Source organism: Poromitra crassiceps (assembly GCF_964638095.1).
Source record: "Poromitra crassiceps genome assembly, chromosome: 11".
Taxonomy (NCBI): domain Eukaryota; kingdom Metazoa; phylum Chordata; class Actinopteri; order Beryciformes; family Melamphaidae; genus Poromitra; species Poromitra crassiceps.
The window spans coordinates 46,827,182-46,850,704 of record NC_139643.1 but is presented as its reverse complement, the minus strand read 5'-3'; the positions used below and the strand labels follow the sequence as shown (position 1 = coordinate 46,850,704).

General features: G+C 43.0%; 1 protein-coding gene across 1 annotated transcript in view; it reads left to right on the top strand.

The window, feature by feature from the left end:
* Positions 1-17,161, top strand: part of pleca (plectin a) — a gene marked incomplete at its 5' end in the record, with an annotated part of 146,662 nt that extends 129,501 nt beyond the window's left edge. The window contains 8 exons of the mRNA XM_083645817.1: positions 288-426; positions 1,808-2,164; positions 2,538-2,621; positions 2,710-2,814; positions 3,133-3,231; positions 5,363-8,713; positions 9,027-16,055; positions 16,182-17,161. Coding sequence (XP_083501943.1) covers positions 288-426; positions 1,808-2,164; positions 2,538-2,621; positions 2,710-2,814; positions 3,133-3,231; positions 5,363-8,713; positions 9,027-15,245 — 10,354 coding nt within the window. The 3' untranslated portion in view covers positions 15,246-16,055; positions 16,182-17,161. The remainder of the gene's footprint in view (positions 1-287; positions 427-1,807; positions 2,165-2,537; positions 2,622-2,709; positions 2,815-3,132; positions 3,232-5,362; positions 8,714-9,026; positions 16,056-16,181) is intronic.
* Positions 17,162-23,523: the final 6,362 nt, after the last annotated feature.

Here is a 23,523-nt window from a genome sequence, read left to right as displayed (position 1 = left end):
AAGGTCCTGGGTTCGATTCCTGCCTAGGGTGTGTCCCCATTCCCACATCCTCAGTGCCTACTGGCCAGGTGGGCTCGTCAAAAGGGCCTTTCTGTGCAGAGTTTGCATGTTCTCCCTGTGCTTCCCTGGGGTTTCCTCCAGATAGGAACCCCCTGCAAAAAAAAATATATATATATATATATATATATATATATATATACTTGAGCGAAGCTGTTCCATCTCTGCTTATTGACGGACTTGCAGTGTTGTTTCGATTTGGCTACAGTGTTGCACCTTCTTACCTTCAGGCTGAAGACCATCGATGTGGTGATCCGAAGCACCAAAGATGCTGAGGACACACTGAAGAGTTACGAGAGTCGTCTGCGTGACGTCAACAAGGTGCCAACAGACGAAAAGGAGGTGGAAAACTACCGCAGTCAGCTGAAGGTATTTGCATCTTTCAGCGGAAAACGTGCTGCACATCACAATGTGTGCATGCGCGTATTTGGTGGACGCCTTCATTCCGAGGAGTTTACCACCACGTGTGTATCTCTTTTAGCACTGGTGTCCTCCTCAGTGGGATTTGAACCCTAAACCCTGACAGTGACACACTGTTTCCATTGAGCTAGACAGGAACACTGTCACATGCAGGCGATCTCCATCAATAAGTCACATTGTTCTTGTTGACTGTGGTCGACCTACCGGCAAAAAAGGTGCCGTTCACCGATTGCAATGGCTGATATTTAGCAAATATTTCGCTTATCAGTTGGCTCACATAGTTTCCCTGTCATAAAAGGGGTAATAAAAAATGTGTGTGTGCGCACACGCACACATGCGTGCGTGCGTGTATGTATATATATATATGTGTGTGTGTGTGTGTGTGTGTGTGTGTGTATATATATATGTACACTACAGTATGTATCAGTTATCTGCCTAATTGTTATCTTGAGTATCGGTGTCGGCCCAGAGCTTTGCAATCGATGCATCCCTCCCTTAAAGTGATAGTTCGGAATTTTTGATGTGGGGTTGTATGATGTACTTGCACACAGTCAGTGTACTATGATGTACTTGCACACAGTCAGTGTACTACATGCAGTAGAATGCAGCCGGCGTGGTCCCAGTTTGGAGAAATGTACGTATACCGGCTGTGTCAGGCAAGTAGAGCTGAGTGTGAAGGAGGCCATGAGCAAAAGACAACATAGAAATACATAAAATGCTTCTATACTGCTCACCTGGCATAATCTAAGTCTCCACAAGCCCTGAGATGCCAGGTTGACATGAAAAGACATAATTTACACCCTGTTGGTAGCTGAAATCTTCGATGTAGCCAGGAGGTGCAGCAGCCTCACTTCTCCCCCAGCTGCTGGTGCAGCTGGGGCCCCCTTCACACTCTGACAGCTCTACTTGCGTGACGCGGCCTGTCTCCATTTCTCCAAACTGGGACCACGCCGGCTGCATTCTACTGCATGTAGTACACTTAAAACGTAAAAAATTACGAACTATCCCTTTAATACATTTTTGTGATGTGTATGTGAACAGAATTTGTAAAAAAAAAAAAAATGTATGAAATATCCGCACACCAATGTACCAAGGCTAAAAAAGCCAAAAAGAGCAGTCCAGACTCTCATATAAGAAAATGAATCTCATATAAGAAAATGTATATTATCTTTGTACTTTTTTTTTTTTTTTATCTACATCTGCATTGTAAATTAGCATTCCTATTTACATCTGTATGTCTTTGAAAACCCCAATAAAAAGAGTAAAAAAAAACAAGTAACATGGTTCTCTCGCTCTCTTTCTCTCTCATCCTCTCTTCTTCCTGTGACAGAAAATGCGCGACGAGGCCGAGGTCGACCAGGCAGTGTTTGACCGGCTGCAGGATGAGCTGAAGAGGGCAACGACCATCACCGACAAGATGACGCGTGTGCACAGCGAGCGGGACTCCGAGCTGGAGCACTACCGCCTGCTGGTCAGCGGGCTGCTGGAGCGCTGGCAGGCCGTGTTCGCCCAGGTGGACCTGAGGCAGCGAGAGCTCCACCTCCTGGGCCGCCAGATGCACTCGTACCACGAGAGCTACGAGTGGCTCATCCACTGGCTGGGCGAAGCCAAGCAGAGACAGGAGAAGATCCAAGCTGTGCCTATTGGCGACAGCAAGGCCCTCAAGGAGCAGCTGGCACAGGAGAAGGTATTGTAGGTCCAGAACAGAATAAGCTGTGTGTTGTATGGAGAAGAAGAGGCGTCGCACAGCGCCCTCTGGTGGTTACATTGATTACATAGACTCAGTAAGAAAAGGAGTGCATTGAATCAAGCGTGACAAGGATACCGTCCGTCTCCTCATGCAAACAGTCTTACTTCAGTGATTGTAATGGCGCGCTTGGATGAAATTGAGTTTCCACTAAAGTTAAGTTGAAAAGAAATAGATAAGGATTTTCTCAACAATAATCAGAAGGGCGCTAGTTGTCACCTTTCCTGTAGAAAAAGATACATTGTTTACACTGTAAACAATAGTCTTTTTTTTTTTATCAGATTTTCATATTTTTATTCATCATTCTTTACAGAAACTCCTGGAAGAGATTGAGAAAAATAAGGACAAGGTTGAAGATTGCCAGAAATATGCAAAGGCATATATCGATGCAGTCAAGGTATGTGCGGATATGGTCGGCTTTTACGAAATAAGAAATGTACTTTTTGGCTTGACTAAACTTTTTCCACCTCTTTTTGTTGTTGTAGGATTATGAGCTTCAGGTGGTGACTTACAAAGCGCTGCAGGATCCCATAGCATCTCCTTTAAAGAAAACCAAAATGGAGTGTGCCTCCGATAATATCATCCAAGAGGTAGGTTTTATACGCATACATACAACACATTTATAGCACTTATTAAGCTGAGAAAAGCAGAGACACGAGCACACATTCAGTCCAGGTGCTGCTGGGTTGAGCGGATCCGTATGCAATCACACGCTACACACTGTTTTAACGATTTACCATTTCTTAATTGTTGTTATAACAAATCAGATGTGCTCTATAATAGAGCTTTGTCTGATTGTTCAGATTTGACAGAAAACCTGGGAAGTATATTGTAAGAAAATGCACACACTTACAGTTAGATGTCTGGTCATAGTAGTTAAGTGTTCTGTACTACAAAATTTCTTTCAGTATGTTACTCTGAGAACCCGCTATAGTGAGCTGATGACGCTCACCAGCCAGTACATCAAGTTCATCACAGAGACGCAGCGCCGCCTGGAGAATGAGGAGGTAATTACACGCACTCTGAAGGCAGCTTTCTGTCAAAATCTTAAATCCCCACTAACACAAACGCCAACATCCACCACCAAAACACCTGCTATTACTGATTAATAATGTATGGGAAATAATTTGTCATTATTTCTGAAATAATTCCAGAATGTTGGCACTTGAAAGTTAGGATTCTGTCATTCAGAGTATCATGTATTTAGAATGATAGGGCAACCTTCCAGTGGCGAGTGCACAGTTTTAAGTGAATATTGTATAGCGGTAGTGTTGCAGCACAACACATCCCTACTACACTACCTGTCTTTCATTCCGCTACACTGTGTACTTAATCGAATCATAATCAGCCACTGATTTTACAAGCCTGTTTATACATAATGCTTCTGATTTGCACGGGCATTAGCCAACCTAATCCAGTCACATTCCAACTGCGCAACTGCTTGTCCTACAATTTGATTTGTGATTTGCTTCTTTATTTAAATCTTGAAATCAGGAGGCTTCCATTTGGCTAACTAGCTCCTCAAATATACTGTTATTTTTTAAACTATCACTTTACTTTTCCCTTGCCTTCTTTTCTAACGCTGTATTTTTTGTTTGGTTCTTTAAACTGCTCACCACCAGTGCTTTGTCATGATGACTATTAAATCATGCGCTTAAGAGATGAATTAACCCCAAAGCATCAGGTATTTAAAAAAGACCCTCTCTGTCACCATATCATCCCCCTTTACATCCAACCTTGTCATGCTGCCATTAAAGGGAAGGTTTAGGATTTTTTATTGAGCCCCCTCTTAGACCATTTACAAGTTCTCATGGCACCAGCTTCCTGTTAGCATTTCTTGGCTAAATTGCTATATTATATGTTCACGACAGTGCTATTATGTTTATGGCAGTAATGGTTTGATTCCATTGACTTGGACTATCATTGCTAAACAAGTGTTACAGCAGGCTGGTACCAATATATCGTAAAGAAAATACTGGGGTCCAGATTTAACCAAGCTTGATTCGTGCTCCATAGGAAAGGTTTCTCAAATTAAAAACCTTCCCTTTAAGGATCTGTCACTCATGTACAGTTACATGATACACTTAGCATTTGTACTGAAGATTGATACCCATCTCTTGATGTTAACCTTATCTGTTATCAGACTCAGTACAAATTGATATTGGATTTTGGTCATTGACATTACATTTTGAATTCAATTAAATCCAATCAGGCTGTGTTTGCTGCATCACTATGCTATTCCTCATAATGAAGTTTTGGTGTCAATTTGGTGTCAATTGAATCAATTGGTGCACTTGATTCTGACTTATGACTTGTTGCAATGCAAAGTCCATAGGGCAGATTTTTTATGAATGGGCTATTTTGTAATTATTGCCTGCTTTATTATCAGCTTACCTTCCCGCGCTGCTTAAAACTCTTTGCATGTTGCTGATAATTCTTCTCTGCCTATCCGTTTGCAGTTACAGTACTTGACACATTTTACAGAAAATTGAGAACATTTTAAGATTTGAGGAGTGACACATGCTCCAGAAATCGAGCCAAAAATCTGCAATAGTGGCTGAATTATGCAACTCCAATGTGCCCCCTAGAAACTCATTTGAAATGATTAAATATGAAATATGTTTTAGATGGGCTGTGGCAGTGGCAGCATACTTACAGCATACTCACTCCTTGCTACATGAAAATAGTTATAATAAGTGTAGTAGCCTACTCTTATCACATGCAGATTTGCTGTAACTTTGCTGTGTACGATGCTAATTTTCTAACATGACCAGGCTTTATGACACAGACAAAGGGCAAGTATCTAGCATCAGTCAGGAAAAATACCTCAACTGCATGAAGCCATTCAAAATCCAAAGTGTAGTGTTGTGACGTGTTTTGAAGTAAAGTCTCATTCAGTGTGCCATACATTAAATGAACATGACAAGCATTTCCCAATACACTATTTATTTCCCTAGTTAGACAAATAAGTGTTTATTTGTTGTAAATACTTAGCCATAGCTGTAACATATTCTCATGTATTTACATTTCCATGTACCTACATGTTTAATAACTGCTAGGATATTGAATAGTTTATATCCTAACACCCTTAACATTTTCTCAATTCCCTTTATTCCCTCTTTGCTTCTACTAATATAGAAAGCTACTGAAAAGCTAAAAGAAGAGGAGAGGAAAAAGATGGCCGAGATGCAGGCCGAGTTAGAAAAGCAAAAGCAGTTAGCCGAGGCCCATGCTAAAGCCGTGGCCAAAGCAGAAAAAGAAGCCCAGGAGTTACAGTTGAAAATGAAAGAAGAGGTCAGCAGGAGGCAAGATGTTGCAGTGGATGCTGAAAAGCAGAAGCAAAACATACAGCAGGAGCTGCACCATCTCAAGAGCCTGTCAGAACAGGAGATCAAGTCCAAGAATCAGCAAGTGGAAGAGGCCCTATACAGTCGTTCCAAGATTGAGGAAGAAATCCACATCATCAGAATCCAGTTGGAGACTACAATAAAACAGAAGAGCACCGCTGAGGGTGAGCTACAGCAGCTCCGAGACAAGGCTGCAGAGGCTGAGAAGCTCAGGAAAGCTGCTCAGGACGAGGCGGAAAGGCTCCGTAAGCAGGTTACTGAAGAGTCTCAGAAGAAGAAGAACGCAGAGGAGGAGCTGAAACGCAAATCTGAGGCGGAAAAAGAGGCTGCCAAGCAAAAGCAGAAGGCTTTGGATGACCTGGACAAATTCAAACTGCAAGCTGAGGAGGCAGAGCGGCGTATGAAACAGGCCGAGGTGGAGAAACAGAGGCAGATGAAGGTCGTGGAGGAGGTGGCTCAGAAGACTGCTGCCACTGAGTTGCAAAGCAAACGCGCCTCATTTAATGAAAAGGCAACGCAACTTGAGGAATCCCTGAAGAAGGAACAGGGCACTGTCCTTCAGTTGCAGGAGGAAGCTGAGCAACTCAAGAAGCAACAAGATGAAGCCAACAAAGCCAGGGAGCAAGCAGAGAAGGAACTTGAAATGTGGAGACAGAAAGCCAACGAGGCTCTTCGATTGAGGCTTCAAGCTGAGGAGGAAGCCCACAAGAAGAGCCAGGCTCAGGAGGAAGCAGAGAAGCAGAAGGTGGAAGCTGAGCGAGATGCCAAGAAAAGGGCCAAGGCTGAAGATGCTGCACTCAAGCAAAAGGAAAATGCAGAGAACGAGCTGGAAAGACAGAGGAAATTGGCGGAACAAACAGCCCAGCAAAAGCTATCTGCAGAACAAGAATGCATACGCTTAAAAGCTGACTTTGAACATGCTGAACAACAGAGGGCCCTGTTAGATAATGAGCTCCACCGTCTAAAAAATGAGGTGAATGCTGCTGAAAACCAGAGAAAACAATTGGAAGACGAACTGGCTAAAGTCAGAAGTGAAATGGATGTTCTTCTTCAGATGAAGGTTAAAGCTGAGAAGGAGACAATGTCTACCACAGAAAAGAGCAAGCAGCTCCTTGAGTCGGAGGTGTTGAAAATGAGGCAACTTGCCGAGGAAGCAACCAGGCTGAGGTCGGTTGCTGAGGAGGCTAAGAAGCAAAGGCAGATGGCTGAGGAGGAGGCTGCTCGGCAAAGAGCTGAGGCTGAGAAGGTACTTAAGGAAAAACTAGCAGCCATCAATGAGGCAACTCGTCTGAAGACTGAAGCTGAGATTGCCCTGAAAGACAAAGAAGCAGAAAATGATCGGCTCAAAAGAAAGGCAGAGGAAGAAGCTTATCAGAGAAAGCAGCTGGAGGACCAAGCTGCTCAGCATAAGCAGGACATTGAGGAGAAAATCACACAACTGAAGAACTCATCTGATTCTGAGTTAGTGAGGCAAAAAACAATTGTGGGAGAAGCTATTAAGCAAAGGAAAGTGGTTGAAGAAGAGATCCGCATCATCAAACTCAACTTTGAGAAGGCATCACGAGGCAAGTTGGATTTGGAGCTGGAATTGAACAAACTGAAGGGCATTGCAGAGGGTACGCAGCAGAGCAAACTCCGAGCTGAGGAAGAGGCGGGGAAAATGAAAAAGCTCGCTTCAGAGGAGGAGAAGAAACGGAAAGAAGCTGAGGAGAAAGTCAAGAGGATCACTGCAGCGGAGGAAGAGGCAGCTCGACAGTGCAAGGCTGCTCAGGCTGAAGTCGAACGGCTCAAAAAGAAAGCCGCCGACGCAAATAAACAGAAAGAGAAGGCCGACAAGGAGGCAGAGAAACACATTGTTCTAGCCAAGGAGGCAGCACAGCAATGCAGTGCTGCAGAACAGAAGGCACAAGATGTTCTCAGTAAGAAGCAAGAGGACATCCTCGCTCAGGACAAGCTAAAAGAGGAGTTTGAAAATGCCAAGAGACTTGCACAAGCTGCACAGAAAGCCAAAGAGAAAGCGGAGAAAGAGGCCGCCTTACTCCGTCAAAAAGCCGAGGAGGCTGAAAAACAGAAAAAAGCAGCAGAGGACGAAGCTGCGAAACAAGCCAAAGCTCAAAAGGATGCAGAGAGCGCAAAGAAGGAAGCGGAGAAGGAGGCCTCCAAGCGAGCCGAAGCGGAGGCAACGGCTCTTGAGCAGAAGCGGCAGGCTGACGCGGAGATGGCCAAGCACAAAAAACTAGCTGAACAAACACTGAAGCAGAAGTCTCAGGTGGAGAAGGAGCTGGCAAAGGTGAAACTGCGGCTGGATGAGACTGATAAGCAGAAATCCGTCTTGGATGAGGAGCTCCAGCGAGTGAAAGGTGAAGTAAATGATGCTGTCAAACAAAAAGCACAGGTGGAGGAGGAACTGTCCAAAGTCAAGATCCAGATGGAGGAGCTCCTGAAACTGAAGCTAAAGATCGAGGGAGAAAACAAGCGCCTCATGCAGAAAGACAAAGATAAGACACAGAAGTTCCTTGCAGAGGAGGCAGAGAAGATGAAGAGCCTGGCAGGGGATGCTGCCAGGCTGAGTGTGGAGGCGCAGGAAGCAGCCAGACAGAGGCAGATGGCTGAGGCTGACCTGGCCGAACAGAGGGCACTCGCAGAGAAAATGCTAAAGGAGAAAATGCAGGCTATCCAAGAGGCTACAAAACTGAAAGCTGAGGCCGAGGAGCTCCAGAAACAAAAGAACCAAGCACAAAAACAGGCTCAAAAGCTACTGGAGGACAAGCAACAGATACAGCAGCGTCTGGATGAGGAGACAGAGGGCTTCCAGAAGTCACTAGAGGCTGAGCGCAGGAGGCAGCTCGAGGTTTCAGCCGAAGCAGAGAAACTGAAACTGAGGGTAAAAGAGCTCAGTGATGCTCAGTCAAAAGCCGAAGGGGAGGCTAAGAAATTCAAGAAACAAGCCGAGGAAATCAAAGTTCGTCTTCAGGAGACCGAAAAACACACTGCAGAAAAGGTGGTCGTGGAAAGGTTGGAGACGCAGAGACTGCAGAGCACCAAAGAAGCGGATGAGTTACGTAAAGCCATCGCTGACCTTGAAAAAGAGAAGGGGAAATTGAAAAAAGAGGCAGAAGAGCTTCAGAATAAGTCTAAAGAGGTATTGTGACATGAATTAACATTGTAACGCAATATATACAAACCCTTGAAATTAACATGATCTTAAAAGCACTAACTATTTGTGGAAGTAGATATTTAACATGCCATGTAAATTGCAGAGACTCAAAGTAACACTGCCCAGCAATTTATATGAATGCCATTCAAAACCCACTATTTTATACGTGTATTACAATAATTTGTGATTTCTGAACTTTCTTAGCCCTTATATAATTCTTTCAAGCAGACATGCAGTGTTTGGTATTTATGATCTTGTGATTTCTGATCTGATGTTCCTTTCTTCTTTTTCTAATTAGATGGCACATGCGCAACAAGAACAGATGAAACAAGAGAAGAGCATTCTTCAGCAGTCTTTCCTCACAGAGAAGGAGCTGTTGCTGAAAAGAGAAAGGGGCATTGAAGAAGAGAAAAACAAGCTTGAGAAGCAGTTTGAGGATGAAGTGAAGAAGGCCAAAGCTCTCAAAGATGAACAAGAGCGTCAAAGGAAGCAAATGGACGAGGAAAAGAAGAAACTCCGGGCTACTATGGAGGCGGCTTTGAAAAAACAAAGGGATGCTGAGGCAGAGATGAAGAAGAAGCAAAAAGAGATGGAGGAGCTTGAAAAGAAAAGGCTCGAACAAGAAAAAGTCCTGGCAGAGGAAAATAAAAAGCTGCGTGAGAAACTCCAGAATCTCGAGGTTGCTCCAAAACAAGGCACGTCCAAGGAAATTGAAGTCCAGACCGATAAGGTTCCTGAAGAGCAGTTAGTTGCTATGACAATGGTGGAAACTACAAAGAAAGTTTTCAACGGCTCTGTCGAGGTGGACGGGGTGAAGAAAAACGGAGAACCAGCATTCGCTTTTGATGGGATTAGGGACAAGGTTCCTGCTGAAAGGCTCCACGAGGTTGGCATCCTGACCAAAAAGGAATTTGACAAACTGAAGAAGGGCAAAGCCTCGGTGCAAGAACTGGGAAAGACTGATAAAGTCAAATCGTGTCTCAAGGGCCACAGTTTTGTTGGAGGTGTGTTGACCCCATCCAAAGAGAAGATGAGTGTCTATCAGGCCATGAAGGAGAACAAGATCACTCCTGACACTGCCATGATGCTGCTGGAAGCTCAAGCAGCTACTGGTTACATTATAGATCCAGTCAAAAATAAAATGCTCCCTGTGGATGAGGCTGTTAAAGAGGAGTTAATCGGCCCCGAGCTCCATAACAAGATGCTGTCTGCAGAGAGGGCAGCTACTGGCTTCAAAGATCCCTATACCGGAGCCAAGATCTCTCTCTTTGAGGCCATGAAAAAGGGGCTCATTGAAAAGGAGCAGGCTACCAAATTTCTTGATGTCCAGCTTGCAACTGGTGGAATCATTGACCCTATCAATAGTCATAGAGTACCCCTTCAGACAGCCTACAAACAGGGTCAATTTGATGCAGACATGAACAAGAAACTAACCGATCCCAGTGACGACTGCAAATTATTCATTGATCCGAGCACTCAAGAACATCTCACGTATAAGCAGTTGCTGGAGAGATGCACCAAGGATGCGGAGACAGGCCTCCTGATTTTACCAGTAACAGAGAAAGCTGCTCAGAGCGACAGGACGTACACAGACGAGGAGACTAAAGAAGTATTCAGTAAATCCAACGTCAACATGCCTTTTGGAAAGTTCAAAGGGAAAACCGTCACCATTTGGGAAGTCATCAATTCGGAATATTTCACTGAAGAGCAAAGAAAGGAATTGATTCGCCAGTACAAGACGGGCAAAATCACAGTGGAAAAGATCATCAAAATTGTCATTACTGTTGTTGAAGACAAAGAGAAGAACAACGGAACGGTGTTTGATGGTTTGAGGACTCCAGTCTCGGCCAGTGAACTTTTAGAGTCCAAGATTATAAACAAAGACTTGTTCAACAAGCTGAGCAATGGCAAGATAACAGTGAAGGAGATCTCTGAGATGGAGTCTGTGAAGAACGCGCTGAAAGGAACGCCTAGCATTGCTGGACTGATGAATGAATCAACCAAGGAGAAAATGCCATTCTATCAAGCTATGAAGAAGGAAATACTCTCACCCGAGACGGCGGTGAACCTTCTCGAAGCCCAAGCAGCGACTGGGTTTGTCATTGATCCTGTCAAGAATGAGAAGGTCACTGTTGATGAGGCTGTGAAATCAGGTCTTGTTGGCCCAGAGCTGCATGAAAGACTTCTGTCTGCAGAGAGAGCTGTCAATGGCTACAAAGATCCATATACTGCCAAAAAGGTATCACTGTTTGAAGCCATGAACAAAGGCCTTATAAAGAAAGACCATGGCATCCGTCTGCTTGAGGCACAGCTCTCAACTGGTGGAATAATTGACCCTATTAAAAGCTATCGCATTCCACATGAGGCTGCCTGTAAACGTGGATATTTCGACGAGGAAATGAGCAAGACCTTGAACGAGAACACTGACGAGACAAAGGTCTTCTCTGATCCTAACTCGCAGGAGGACACGACCTATGCACAGCTCATGAAGAAGTGTGTCACGGACAAAGAAACTGGACTTCCATTGTTCCCTCTCTCAAAGAAGGCCTTAAAGCCAAAAGAAGACCAACAGATCACTGAGGCCAAGACAAAAGAGACTTTGAACCAGGCAACTATGGAGTTAGACTACGGGCCTTTCAAAGGAAGAAAAGTCACAATTTGGGAGATCATACACTCTGAATACATCACCGAGGAGCAAAGAATAGAAGTGATCCGACAGTACAGAATAGGGCACGTGACAATTGAAAGGCTGATTACTATTGTGATGACAATGGTTGATGAAAAAGAGGATGAAACCAAGGAGAAGGCCTGTTTTGAAGGTATTAGAGCACCTGTCACTGCCACCTCATTACTTGACTCTAACATCATTGATAAGGCGACCTTTGATCAACTCCAGCAGGGCAAGAAGCAACCTAAAGAAATCAGTGACACTGACAAGGTCAAGATGTACTTGCAGGGCACAGATTGCATTGCAGGTATCATTATGGAAGAGTCAAAGGAGAAACTCAGCATATATCAAGCAATGAAAAAGAATGCTTTGCAACAGACAACTGGCCTTGCACTACTTGAGGCCCAAGCAGCAACTGGTTCCATCATTGATCCAGTCAAAAATCTGAAATATACCGTGGATGATGCGGTGAAGGTTGGAGTTGTCGGACCAGAGCTTCATGAGAAACTTCTCTCCGCTGAAAAGGCAGTGACTGGATACAAAGATCCATATACAGGCAATAAGATTTCCCTGTTGCAAGCCATGAAGAAAGAGCTAGTACTGAGGGAGCATGCTATTCCCCTTCTGGAGGCTCAGTTTACCACAGGAGGGATCGTTGATCCAGTCAGCAGCCATCGTGTTCCCAGTGATGTGGCCGTTCAGCGTGGCTATTTCAGCAAACAGATGGCCAAGTCCTTCAGTGAACCTTCAGGCGACGTTAAAGGCTTCTCCGATCCCAGCACCAATGAAAGTGTTACTTACAAGCAATTGCTAGAGAAATGCACAAGAGATCCCAACACTGGTCTGTGCTACTTGCCTCTGTCAAAGGTTGAAGCACCTGCTCCCGAGGAAAAGTCCTATCAGTACACAGAGGAGCAGGCCCAAACAGACCTAGCTAACACTCAAATAGATTTGAGTGTTGATATCCCTCATGCGGGTTTTGCAGGAAGGAGTATGTCCCTGTGGGATGTGATGAACTCAGACGTGCTCCCGGAAGAGGAAAGGCGCCGGCTTTTGGAACAGTTTCGCTCAGGGAAAATCACCAAGGACAGAATGCTGATCATCATCATTGAAATCATTGAACAAAGGGAGACTGTTAAGTTAGAGCAGGGCATGTCATGTGATGTGATCAGGAGAAGAGTTACTATCGAGGAGCTTTACAGCGCTCGGATCATTGACTTGCAGACATACAACCTGTTGAAACAAGAGAAGATGAGTATTCGTGAGGTGATGGAAATGCCATCTGTGAAACAGTACCTCTTTGGTACTGGTTGTATTGCTGGAATCATGTCAGACAACCCGCCAAAGATTAGCATTTACCAGGCTATGAAGAGAGGACTCATCAAGCCGGAGATTGCTTTGAATCTCCTGGAGGCCCAAGCAGCGACAGGATTCATGATCGATCCAGTGAAGGATGAGCTTTTAACAGTTGATGAGGCTGTCCGCAAGGGGCTCGTAGGCCCTGAGATCCACGACAAACTTCTCTCTGCTGAGAGAGCAGTCACTGGTTACAAGGATCCATACAGCGGAAAAGTCATTTCTCTCTTCCAGGCAATGAAAAAAGACCTCATCCCTGAAGACTATGCCTTGAGGCTTTTGGAGGCCCAGAATGCCACTGGGGGACTAATGGATCCTGAATACTACTTCCACCTCCCCTCAGATGTTGCCATGCAACGCGGATACATCAACAAGGAGACACACGATCGAATATCTGATCCTAATGGGGATGCCCACGGCTATACTGATCCAACTACAGATGAGAAACAGTCATATGCCCAGCTACTGAAAAGATGCAGAGTCGATAAAGAAAGTGGTCTACGGCTACTTTCACTGGCAGATAGAAGGCTTCTCTTCAAGGGTCTCAGAAAGCAAATCACTGTGGACGAGCTGCTTCGTTCACAGATCATTGACCAAAAGACCTACACTGAACTCACTGAGGGTTTCACTACAGTGGAGGAGGTCAGCAGAACCCTTAAGAAGTACCTTGAAGGTACTAGCTGTATTGCTGGAGTGTATGTCGAATCTAGCAAAGATCGTCTGTCCATATACCAAGCAATGAAGAAGAACATGATCAGACCAGGGACTGCCTTTGAACTTCTTGAGGCTCAAGCAGCCACAGGGTATGTCATTGACCCCATTAAGAACCTCAAGTTGAATGTCATTGAAGCTGTCAAAATGGGCATTGTTGGCCCCGAGTTCAAAGACAAGCTCCTCTCTGCCGAGCGCGCAGTGACAGGGTACAAGGATCCTTACACTGGCAAGATCATCTCTCTATTCCAGGCTATGAAAAAGGGTCTCATTCTAAAGGACCATGGCATTCGCTTGCTAGAGGCTCAAATTGCTACTGGTGGAATTATTGATCCGGAGGGAAGCCACCGCCTGCCAGTTGAAACGGCATATGAACGTGGCCTCTTTGATGAGGAAATGAACGAGATCCTCACTGACCCATCCGATGATACTAAAGGCTTCTTTGACCCCAACACCGAGGAAAACCTCACCTACCTGCAGCTCATGGAGAGATGCATGATAGACCCAGAGACGGGACTTGCTCTCCTACTGCTGAAAGAGAAGAAGCGTGAGAGGAAGACCTCATCCAAGTCATCTGTGCGCAAACGCAGAGTAGTCATCGTTGATCCAGAGACAGGCAAAGAGATGTCTGTATATGAGGCGTATCGCAAAGGACTTATTGATCACCAGACCTACCAAGAGCTTGCAGAGCAGGAGTGTGAATGGGAGGAAATTACCATCACCTCATCCGATGGAGTTGTGAAATCCATGATCATTGACAGAAGGTCTGGTCGGCAGTATGACATCGATGATGCAATCGCAAAGGGCCTCATTGACAAGTCGGCACTGGAGCAATACAGGGCAGGAACTCTGTCCATCACAGAGTTTGCAGACATGCTGTCTGGAAACAGTGGTAGCAGATCACGCTCATCCTCCTTTGGCTCCTCTTCCTCTTACCCCTCTTCCTCTATGAGCCCAATACCTGCTATCAAAACTCCAGCAACCATATGGAATGACCCCACAGAGGAAACTGGCCCTGTAGCTGGAATCCTGGACACAGACACACTGGAGAAGGTGTCTGTCACAGAGGCTATGCACAGAAACCTTGTGGACAACATAACCGGTCAAAGGTTACTCGAAGCTCAGGCCTGCACAGGAGGCATCATCGATCCAAATACTGGAGAGAAGTTCTCAGTTGCAGACTCCATGAATAAGGGACTCGTGGATAAGATTATGGTGGACCGCATCAATCTAGCCCAGAAGGCTTATAATGGATTTGAGGATCCCAGAACCAAAACCAAAATGTCAGCAGCCCAAGCGTTAAAGAAAGGGTGGTTGTACTACGAGGCCGGACAACGATTCCTCGAAGTCCAGTATCTTACTGGTGGATTAATTGAACCAGATATTACCAGCAGAGTCGCCATAGACGAGGCTGTGAAGAAGGGCACTTTAGATGCACGGACTGCACAGAAGCTACGAGATGTCAGTGCATATTCTAAATACCTCACATGCCCTAAAACCAAGCTTAAAATATCTTACAAGGATGCCATGGAAAGAAGCATGATAGAAGAGGGAACTGGCCTCCGGCTACTGGAAGCATCATCTCAATCAAGCAAAGGTCTTTACAGTCCCTATAGCATCAGCGGTTCAGGCTCCGCTTCTGGGTCACGGTCTGGCTCAAGGACTGGTTCCAGGTCCGGCTCTAGAAGGGGTAGCTTTGATGCCACCGCATCGGGTTTCACAACAACCTTCTCCTCCTCCACCACCTCCTACAGTTCACCAAGCTATAGCCGCCGATACTGATGACTTCTGAGGGAAGGATACAACCACAGTGCTCACAAGATGCCTAATTCTCAATGGAATAAAGACTACCATTATTCTGCTCTGCATGTGGTTGTTACAGGACTTTAAATATTTAGTTATTTTACAAGTTGAAAAATTTTGTTTATTGTATGTTTCACTTTTACTTTTAGTTACATTTATGTTGACATCTTCTATACTATCTTATCAGATTTACTATACTTAAAACAGTTGCATACAGAAAATCTGCATTGTTTTTTTAATTTACAATATCTATGACAAAAGTTTCAAGTGTATATGATATATTTTCTATTTTTAAAGTTTAATATCATAAGCATTATGTGTTCTACAAATACAAGATTTTATTGGCTTTCAATATTTTTTGTGCCGAAGTGTTCCTATCATTTTACCGAACCAAATTGGGCAAACAAACAAGCTGTTAAACAGAAGTTTCTGTCCATGTGTATATTTATGAATATTAAAAAAGCTAGCTAAAGCAAGATGAATGCCACTCTGCAGAGCAGAATAAGGAGTCTCCTGAAGATGCTTAACACTAAGGGTATCTGCTTTAAGAATACCAAGCTTCAAGATCTTTTTTCATCCTGGGCTACATACTCTGCCAATATCTGAACTCCACCCATTCACAATACTCTGTCATGAACCCTGGAGTTACAGCAACATGAATAGCAAGGAGCAAGCTAAGAACTATGTAGCCCAATATGACCATCAACACCATGCAACAACTCTGGACTCTTCATGACAAAACCCAAGACCATCACAAACAAGCCACTGTCTATCACACACTTCAAACATGTAAGTCACGTTTTGCAAAAGTTGAATATTTGATTGTTTTACAATAACTTTGCTAGCTTGGTTTGTTTTCTATAAGTGCCACGTCTAATTCTCTCGCACTGCATTGTTGTTTTCTCTCTATTTCAGATACTGTACGTCCTTCATGATTCATCTCCTCTCCAGCTCTTTGCTCAGATGTCTTCCAGAGACCCATGGCATTAATTTGAACTGTATCCTATGTAATCAATATTTACACCCAAGGCTACATAAACACACTTGCTCATCAGATGTTTCACTTTACATGAGATCCTTTCACTAGTGGACCATTTTGAACCTTGCATCTAATCTTCAAGTCATAATAGTTTCAGGCAAGCCCTAGCCATGCTTTGTAAGTGCCTGCAGAATACAACACATTGATGAGATATTTAGAGTAGTAAGATGGTGCAGTGGTTCTACTGTAGATTGACGGATGCTGCATGACTGAAAGATGAATACTACCCATAACACAATATGATTACTGGTCAGCCATTCTACAGTCCAACTATGTCACATTCTACCCTAAAAAGAAAATTCATTTCAGTGTCATAATTCTGATATTCGCACAGGGCTAAAATGTATGGTTTGAATGTTTACTATCTGTAATGTTTTAATGAATAATCAAAGCTTTTGTTTCTGGAGGAACTCTTCACTGACAACTAATGTAATGTATTTACTGTATATTGCTGTTTAGAGAACTATTGCTGGAAGCCATTAACATTTCCTTGAGAAAGATCTTTAAGCTTTGTCCCTTATTGCCACCAGACCCAGTATTTGTATTTACCACAGCATACAATTGTTTTGATGTTAATTTTCCTTTGTAAAGCATCACATCCTATTGATATCATTTTATTTTCGTATTATATATTTTTGCTTTGCATGTTTTACTAACATTGAAAAGATGCAACATGAAATAGTTCGATTCATTAAAGCATTTCTTTTGTTATTACATTTGAAAAGGTTTGAAGGATGTATTTTAATGAGTTGGGTTACCAGGCCTTGTTTAAAATGGTGTATTTATAGTTAAATGGTGACAAGGAATTTTAATGTACCACCTTACATAAATTATGTAAATAAACATGGAAATGAGATATCCTTTCATGTCTTCAGTCATGCATTTGGATGTTTGTGATTTTGACAAATCATGCTGGGGGGTGAATGTGATTTTCTGTCCATATGTGGCATAGATCAGATTTTCTGAATTGGATAGGGATATTTTCATGATCAGATTTGAAAGCGGCTCAGTTGTGATATATGGATTGGTCAGGTGAGGTGACTTGTTTGGATGTCAGACTAATTTTGACACTGTAACTGGAATTTATGGCCAGATAAGAAGCTATCAGATAAGAAGCTAAAAGAGTAATCAGAAACTAAATAACTATTAACGAAATAAGTACATAAGAGTAGATCAGATTTTCATGATCAGATTTGAAAGCAGCTCAGATGTGATATATGGCCAAGCAGTGGCGGACTGCATAATCGGGCACGTCGGGCAAATGCCCGGTGGCCTGGCCTGGCCTGGCCTGGCCTGGCCTGCAAAAAAAAAAAAAAATTTTTTTAATTGGGCTTCAAACGGCCCAAATCTGGCTTTAAACGACCCAAATTGGGCTTCAAACGGCCCAAATCTGGCTTCAAACGGCCCAAATTGGGCTTCAAACGGCCCAAATTGAGCTTCAGACGGCCCAAATTTTTCGCAGGCGCCCTTCGGACGCCGGCACGCGCGTCGGCCCGTATCAGCCTGGCCTGCTTGGTATCTAATGCCCGGCCTGAATTAGGATCCCAGTCCGTCCCTGTGGCCAAGTGACTTGTTTGGATGTCAGACTAATTTGAACACTTGACTTTGTTCTGTTCTTTGATTATCAGTCTTCTGCGCCCCCGCCACCCCCCCTCCCCCCCCTCCTCGGCTGGAACGTTTATCTGCATGGATAAGAAGCGATTCCTGGCCTTTATTGCTATGGTGTTGAACTGTGCTGCTAGTATAACTGGGAAGACTGAGAGGACTGAAATGGTGGTGGATGCTGCAAAGAGGTTCCTGGATGTGGTGGACGTATCGGGAACAGATATCGATAAAATACTGAGGGACGCATTTGCGCAAACTCAGACTCAGACAATTGCGTCTGAGTGGTATGGACAATATTTATGAATGGGAGCATTTTGGGGGTGAAACTGTTATTTTTTGTTCGCTATAAATAAATGCGTTGCAAAACTACTAGAATTCAGTAGGTGGAGGTAATGCTCCTCTAGATATAGGTCAATGTGAAGTGACGTAGTTTAACAGTGTGAGGCAGCAATGCACTAACCCGTGCCTAGTCTGCCGGAATAAAGAAGAAGAAGAAGAAGAACGAGTTAACGTTAGCATTAGCAGTAGCTAGTTGATTATTTTTCAGGTTATACTTGCAGATGTTTAATATACAAGCAGAAGACTCGTATGCGCGCATGATTATCACGAATATATGAAGTGGAACCGGATCCCCGTTAACTCAGAGGAAGAAGAAGACTCAATGGACTCAGATGAATGGTTTAGCTAGCTGTGAAGCTAACGTTAGCTGTGAAGCTAATTATTGGAGGTTTGAAGGTGTGTGAAAATGAAACTGTCTGAAGTCCAGAAGCTGAGAGCTGTGGTGAAGCAGCGCCTAGCCTAACTGCGGCTGTTGAAGATAAATTGGACGCTGTGCGGTTACACAGAGAAGCCTTGCCTCCAGACCTCCAGCAGCTGTTGGTCATTAAAGAAGATGTTCCCGCTGAGCAGCAGGAGTCGAGCCCCCAGTCTGCACCAAGAGGACCCAGAGCCCGAATACAATAAAGAGGAACAGGAGGACCCAGATCAGTTCCCACACATTAAAGAGGAACAGGGGGACCCAGAGCTCCCTCACATTAAAGAGGAACAGGAGGACCCAGAGCTCCCACACATTAAAGAGGAACAGGAGGACACAGACCCCCCACACATTAAAGAGGAACAGGATGACCCAGAGCTCCCACACATTAAAAAGGAACAGGAGGACCCAGAGCTCCCACAGATTAAAGAGGAACAGGAAGGACTCTGGACCAGTCAGGAGGCAGAGCAGCTTCAAGGGCTGGAGGAGGTAAATATCACCAAGTTCCCATTCACTGCTGTCCCTGTGAAGAGTGAGTATGAGGAAGATAAACCTCAGCCCTCACAACTTCATCAAAGCCAAACTGAGGAGAACAGAGAGGCAGAGCCTCTAGCCAGCTGCTCAACTGAACAGATGAAAACAGAAGCTGATGAAGAGGACTGTGGAGTATCAGAACCAACCAGGAACTTAGATCTTATATACTTTTATCCACCTAGTAATTCACAACCAACTAGTGATGACAAGACTTCAGACTCTTCTGAGACTGAAGACAATGATGACGAATGGATGGAAACTAGTGAACCTCCGTCAGGTTTATACTCACAGAAAAACAGTGAAGTTGTTGGGAAGAAAAACTTTAGCTGCTCAGTTTGTGGTAAAATATTTGGTAATGAAGCACACTTCAAGACACACATGATAGTCCACACAGGAGATAAACAATTTAATTGCTCAGTCTGTGGTAAAGGTTTTGGTCGTAAAGGAGACTTTATTAGACACATGACAATCCACACAGGAGATAAACAATTTATTTGCTCAGTCTGTGGTAAAGGTTTTTGTCATAAAGGAGACTTGAAGAAACACATGATAGTCCACACAGGAGATAAACAATTTAATTGCTCAGTCTGTGGTAAAGGTTTTGGTCGTAAAGGAGACTTGAAGAAACACACAATTGTCCACACAGGAGATAAACAATTTAATTGCTCACTCTGTGGTAAAGGTTTTGGTCATAAAGGAAACTTGAAGGAACACATGATAATCCACACAGGAGATAAACAATTTAACTGCTCAGTCTGTGGTAAAGGTTTTGGGCAAAAAGGAGGCTTGAAGAGACACATGAAAATCCACACAGGAGATAAACAATTTATTTGCTCAGTCTGTGGTAAAGGTTTTGGTCAAAAAGGAGACTTGAAGAGACACATGATAATCCATACAGGAGATAAACAATTTAACTGCTCAGTCTGTGGTAAAGGTTTTGTTCATAAAGGACAGTTGAAGTCACACATGATAGTCCACACAGGAGAGACACAATTTATTTGCTCAGTCTGTGGTAAAGGTTTTGGTCACAAAGGAAACTTGATGAAACACATGATAGTCCACACAGGAGATAAACAATTTATTTGCTCAGTCTGTGGTAAAGGGTTTGGTTATAAAGGAGACTTGGCGAGACACATGATAATCCACACAGGAGCTAAACAATGTATTTGCTCAGTCTGTGGTAAAGGTTTTGGTCAAAAAGGAGACTTGAAGAGACACATGCTAATCCACACAGGAGATAAACAATTTATTTGCTCAGTCTGTGGTAAAGGTTTTGGTCAAAAAGGAGACTTGAAGAGACACATGATAATCCACACAGGAGATAAACAATTTATTTGCTCAGTCTGTGGTAAAGGTTTTTGTCATGAAGGAGACTTGAAGAGACACATGATAATCCACACAGGAGATAAACAATTTACTTGCTCAGTCTGTGGTAAAGGTTTTGGGCAAAAAGGAGGCTTGAAGATACACATGAAAATCCACACAGGAGATAAACAATTTATTTGCTCAGTCTGTGGTAAAGGTTTTGGTCAAAAAGGCGACTTGAAGAAACACATGATAGTCCACACAGGTGAGAAACAATTTATTTGCTCAGTCTGTAGTAAAGGTTTTGGTCATGAAGGAAACTTGAAGAGACACATGAAAATCCACACAAGAGAGTAAATATTTAATTCAGGGTTCCATGGAAAACCTGGAAAAGTCGGATTCCAAACTTGTGTTTACCAGGCCTGGAAAAGTCATGGAATTAGTAAAATCCTTGAAAGTTTAGGAAAAGTAATGAAATGTCGTGTGTAATGAAGTTGTTACAGTAATCTGTTTACTCCATTTAATGTAACATAACAGCAAATGTATTCTCTGTAGCTGTTGATGTAACGTAGCTCTAGTCTAATATGTCAATTTTAATGCTTCTTGTATTTTATATGTTCATGTAAAATCGCTGTTTTCATTCAATAGCGTCCATGATGCAGTGACACTAAAGCACTAAAGAGCAGCTGGGTCCTCTTTGTCCATAGTAATAATTTCTGGTATTGATTCAGTGTTACATTACATGGAAATCCTATTATCGATCATTGAAAAGTCACAGAAATGTTTTGAAATTGTATCCATGAAAATGTGTGGGATCTCTGTTAATTGCTGTCTGTGGTGGAGGGGGGATTTGAGTGTTTGTGTGTGGAATGGATGTTTTTGTGCTTTGTGGTCCTGTGTTTATGTATCACACAAAAAATGCAATAAAAAAATTATCACAGAAATTGCCATCTGTGGTAAATGTTTTTAATAATAACCGTTATTCATCGCAATTAATTCCTGAAGTGAAGAGCCATTACATTATTGGCATGAAAAACTGCATGTGACGTAGCCCATTTGTATTAAAAATAAAAATGCAACTACTAGTACTTTTTACTTTTTTAGTACTAGTACTTTTTTTTTAACTTTATTAGTAGTGCTGTGTGTGATGAAAGAAGACAAGAGGAAATGACTGCAGAGTTTCAACTTGCTGAAATACATTTGATCTTGCTGCCAGATTCATGGGTTGATAGTGCCTTCAACTCTCCTGTCATGTTACATAAGATGAATAAACATACAGAAATGTGTTTATGTTTAATCTATGTTTTTTAAACATATGGACACAACATGCTGTGATTGGATGTTTCTTTCTCTCATTCAAGTTAAATAAAAGATGACTGTATATGATCTTCTCATCTTTGTAATCTCACATTGGGTATGGTGCTTGTGTTTGTGTTTGCATGCCTGTCTGCCTTATGACAATGCAAACATCACTATACCCCCCCCTCCCCCCCCCCTCATAGATTCTGAGAATGTTTTGAAGCCAAACATCCTGGGGACACATTACGAGCTCTCAGAGGAGACTGGGATATTGTTAACGGGCCCCGGTGGTGATGTCATCAACACAGGCCCAAAAGGAGTGTTGATGCAGGGCGACTGGTTCAGTTACCTTTCTATTACTGGAATTTGGAAAATACCAATTACCGTATGCTCAAATAATAAGCTAAAAGAGGAAGGGTTCTCATGTTCACACATTTGAGTGATATTCCATCCTGTACAATAACCTACAAAACAAAAAAACAATATGACTTACTATTAATTAAATATACTACACTATGGACCCCCCCTTCTTCATCATAATCCAATCTTGGAGATGAACATGCAGAAGGCATAGCATACTACCCTGACCTGCCAACATTTAAGGGATAGTTTGCACTGTCATAATTGTATATGGCCTAAATGTATGTGATCCTTCATTCTAAGCCCTGAAGAGTGTTGTCATAATGATTCAGCCACTAGCATACAATAAATTATTTTTAAATATTTCTTTCCTCTGGTTCTTCTTTTTTATATTTGGAGTGCCTGGATTGTCCTCTTGTTTGTAGCTTAAAAACCTATTTTTGATGTTCGAGACACACCCTAAATGAATGGGTGCAGCACCCACAGGTATGGCTGAAAGAATTTGTGTGGTTCAGATGTCTTGTTGTTTCTGTTTGTTTGCTGTGAAGACTGACAACCTGCTGATCTGCCGAGCATTTTCCCTTTGACCCTCAGACTGCAGACCATCACACTGAATAAGTGGATCTCTGGATCTTATGCAAAGAAAAGTGTCATCACTGTTTTGGCACCCAGCTCAAATGTCCATAAATCACAACTTTAGCTTGAATTTGATACACAATTAGCGCATGAGTATGTTTTACAAAAGAGGCCCATTAGAGCTGTTTTGCATAATTGAAAATCATTTAAAATTGTAAAGCCTATTTGTTTTTACTGTTTGGGTTGACTTTTCCTTTTAAGGAATAAAGTGATATGCTTCAGAACTGAACAGGCAGGTTGAATGACTCCTTTCCTGGAACTGACTGGATACACATGATGTCCTCTAGTCTAGACAATAGCCGCCCTGTTTGGTGTTGGGGTCTTTAAGAATACCAATCTTTTTTCATCCTGGGCTACACACTCTGCCAATATCTGAACTCCACCCATTCACAATACTCTGTCATGAACCCTGGAGTTACAGCAACATGAATAGCAAGGAGCAAGCTAAGAACTATGTAGCCCAATATGACCATCAACACCATGCAACAACTCTGGACTCTTCATGACAAAACCCAAGACCATCACAAACAAGCCACTGTCTATCACACACTTCAAACATGTAAGTCACGTTTTGCAAAAGTTGAATATTGTTTTACAATAACTTTGCTAGCTTGGTTTGTTTGTGCCATGTCTAATTCTCTCGCACTGCATTGTTGTTTTCTCTCTATTTCAGATACGTCCTTCATGATTCATATCCTCTCCAGCTCTTTGCTCAGATGTCTTCC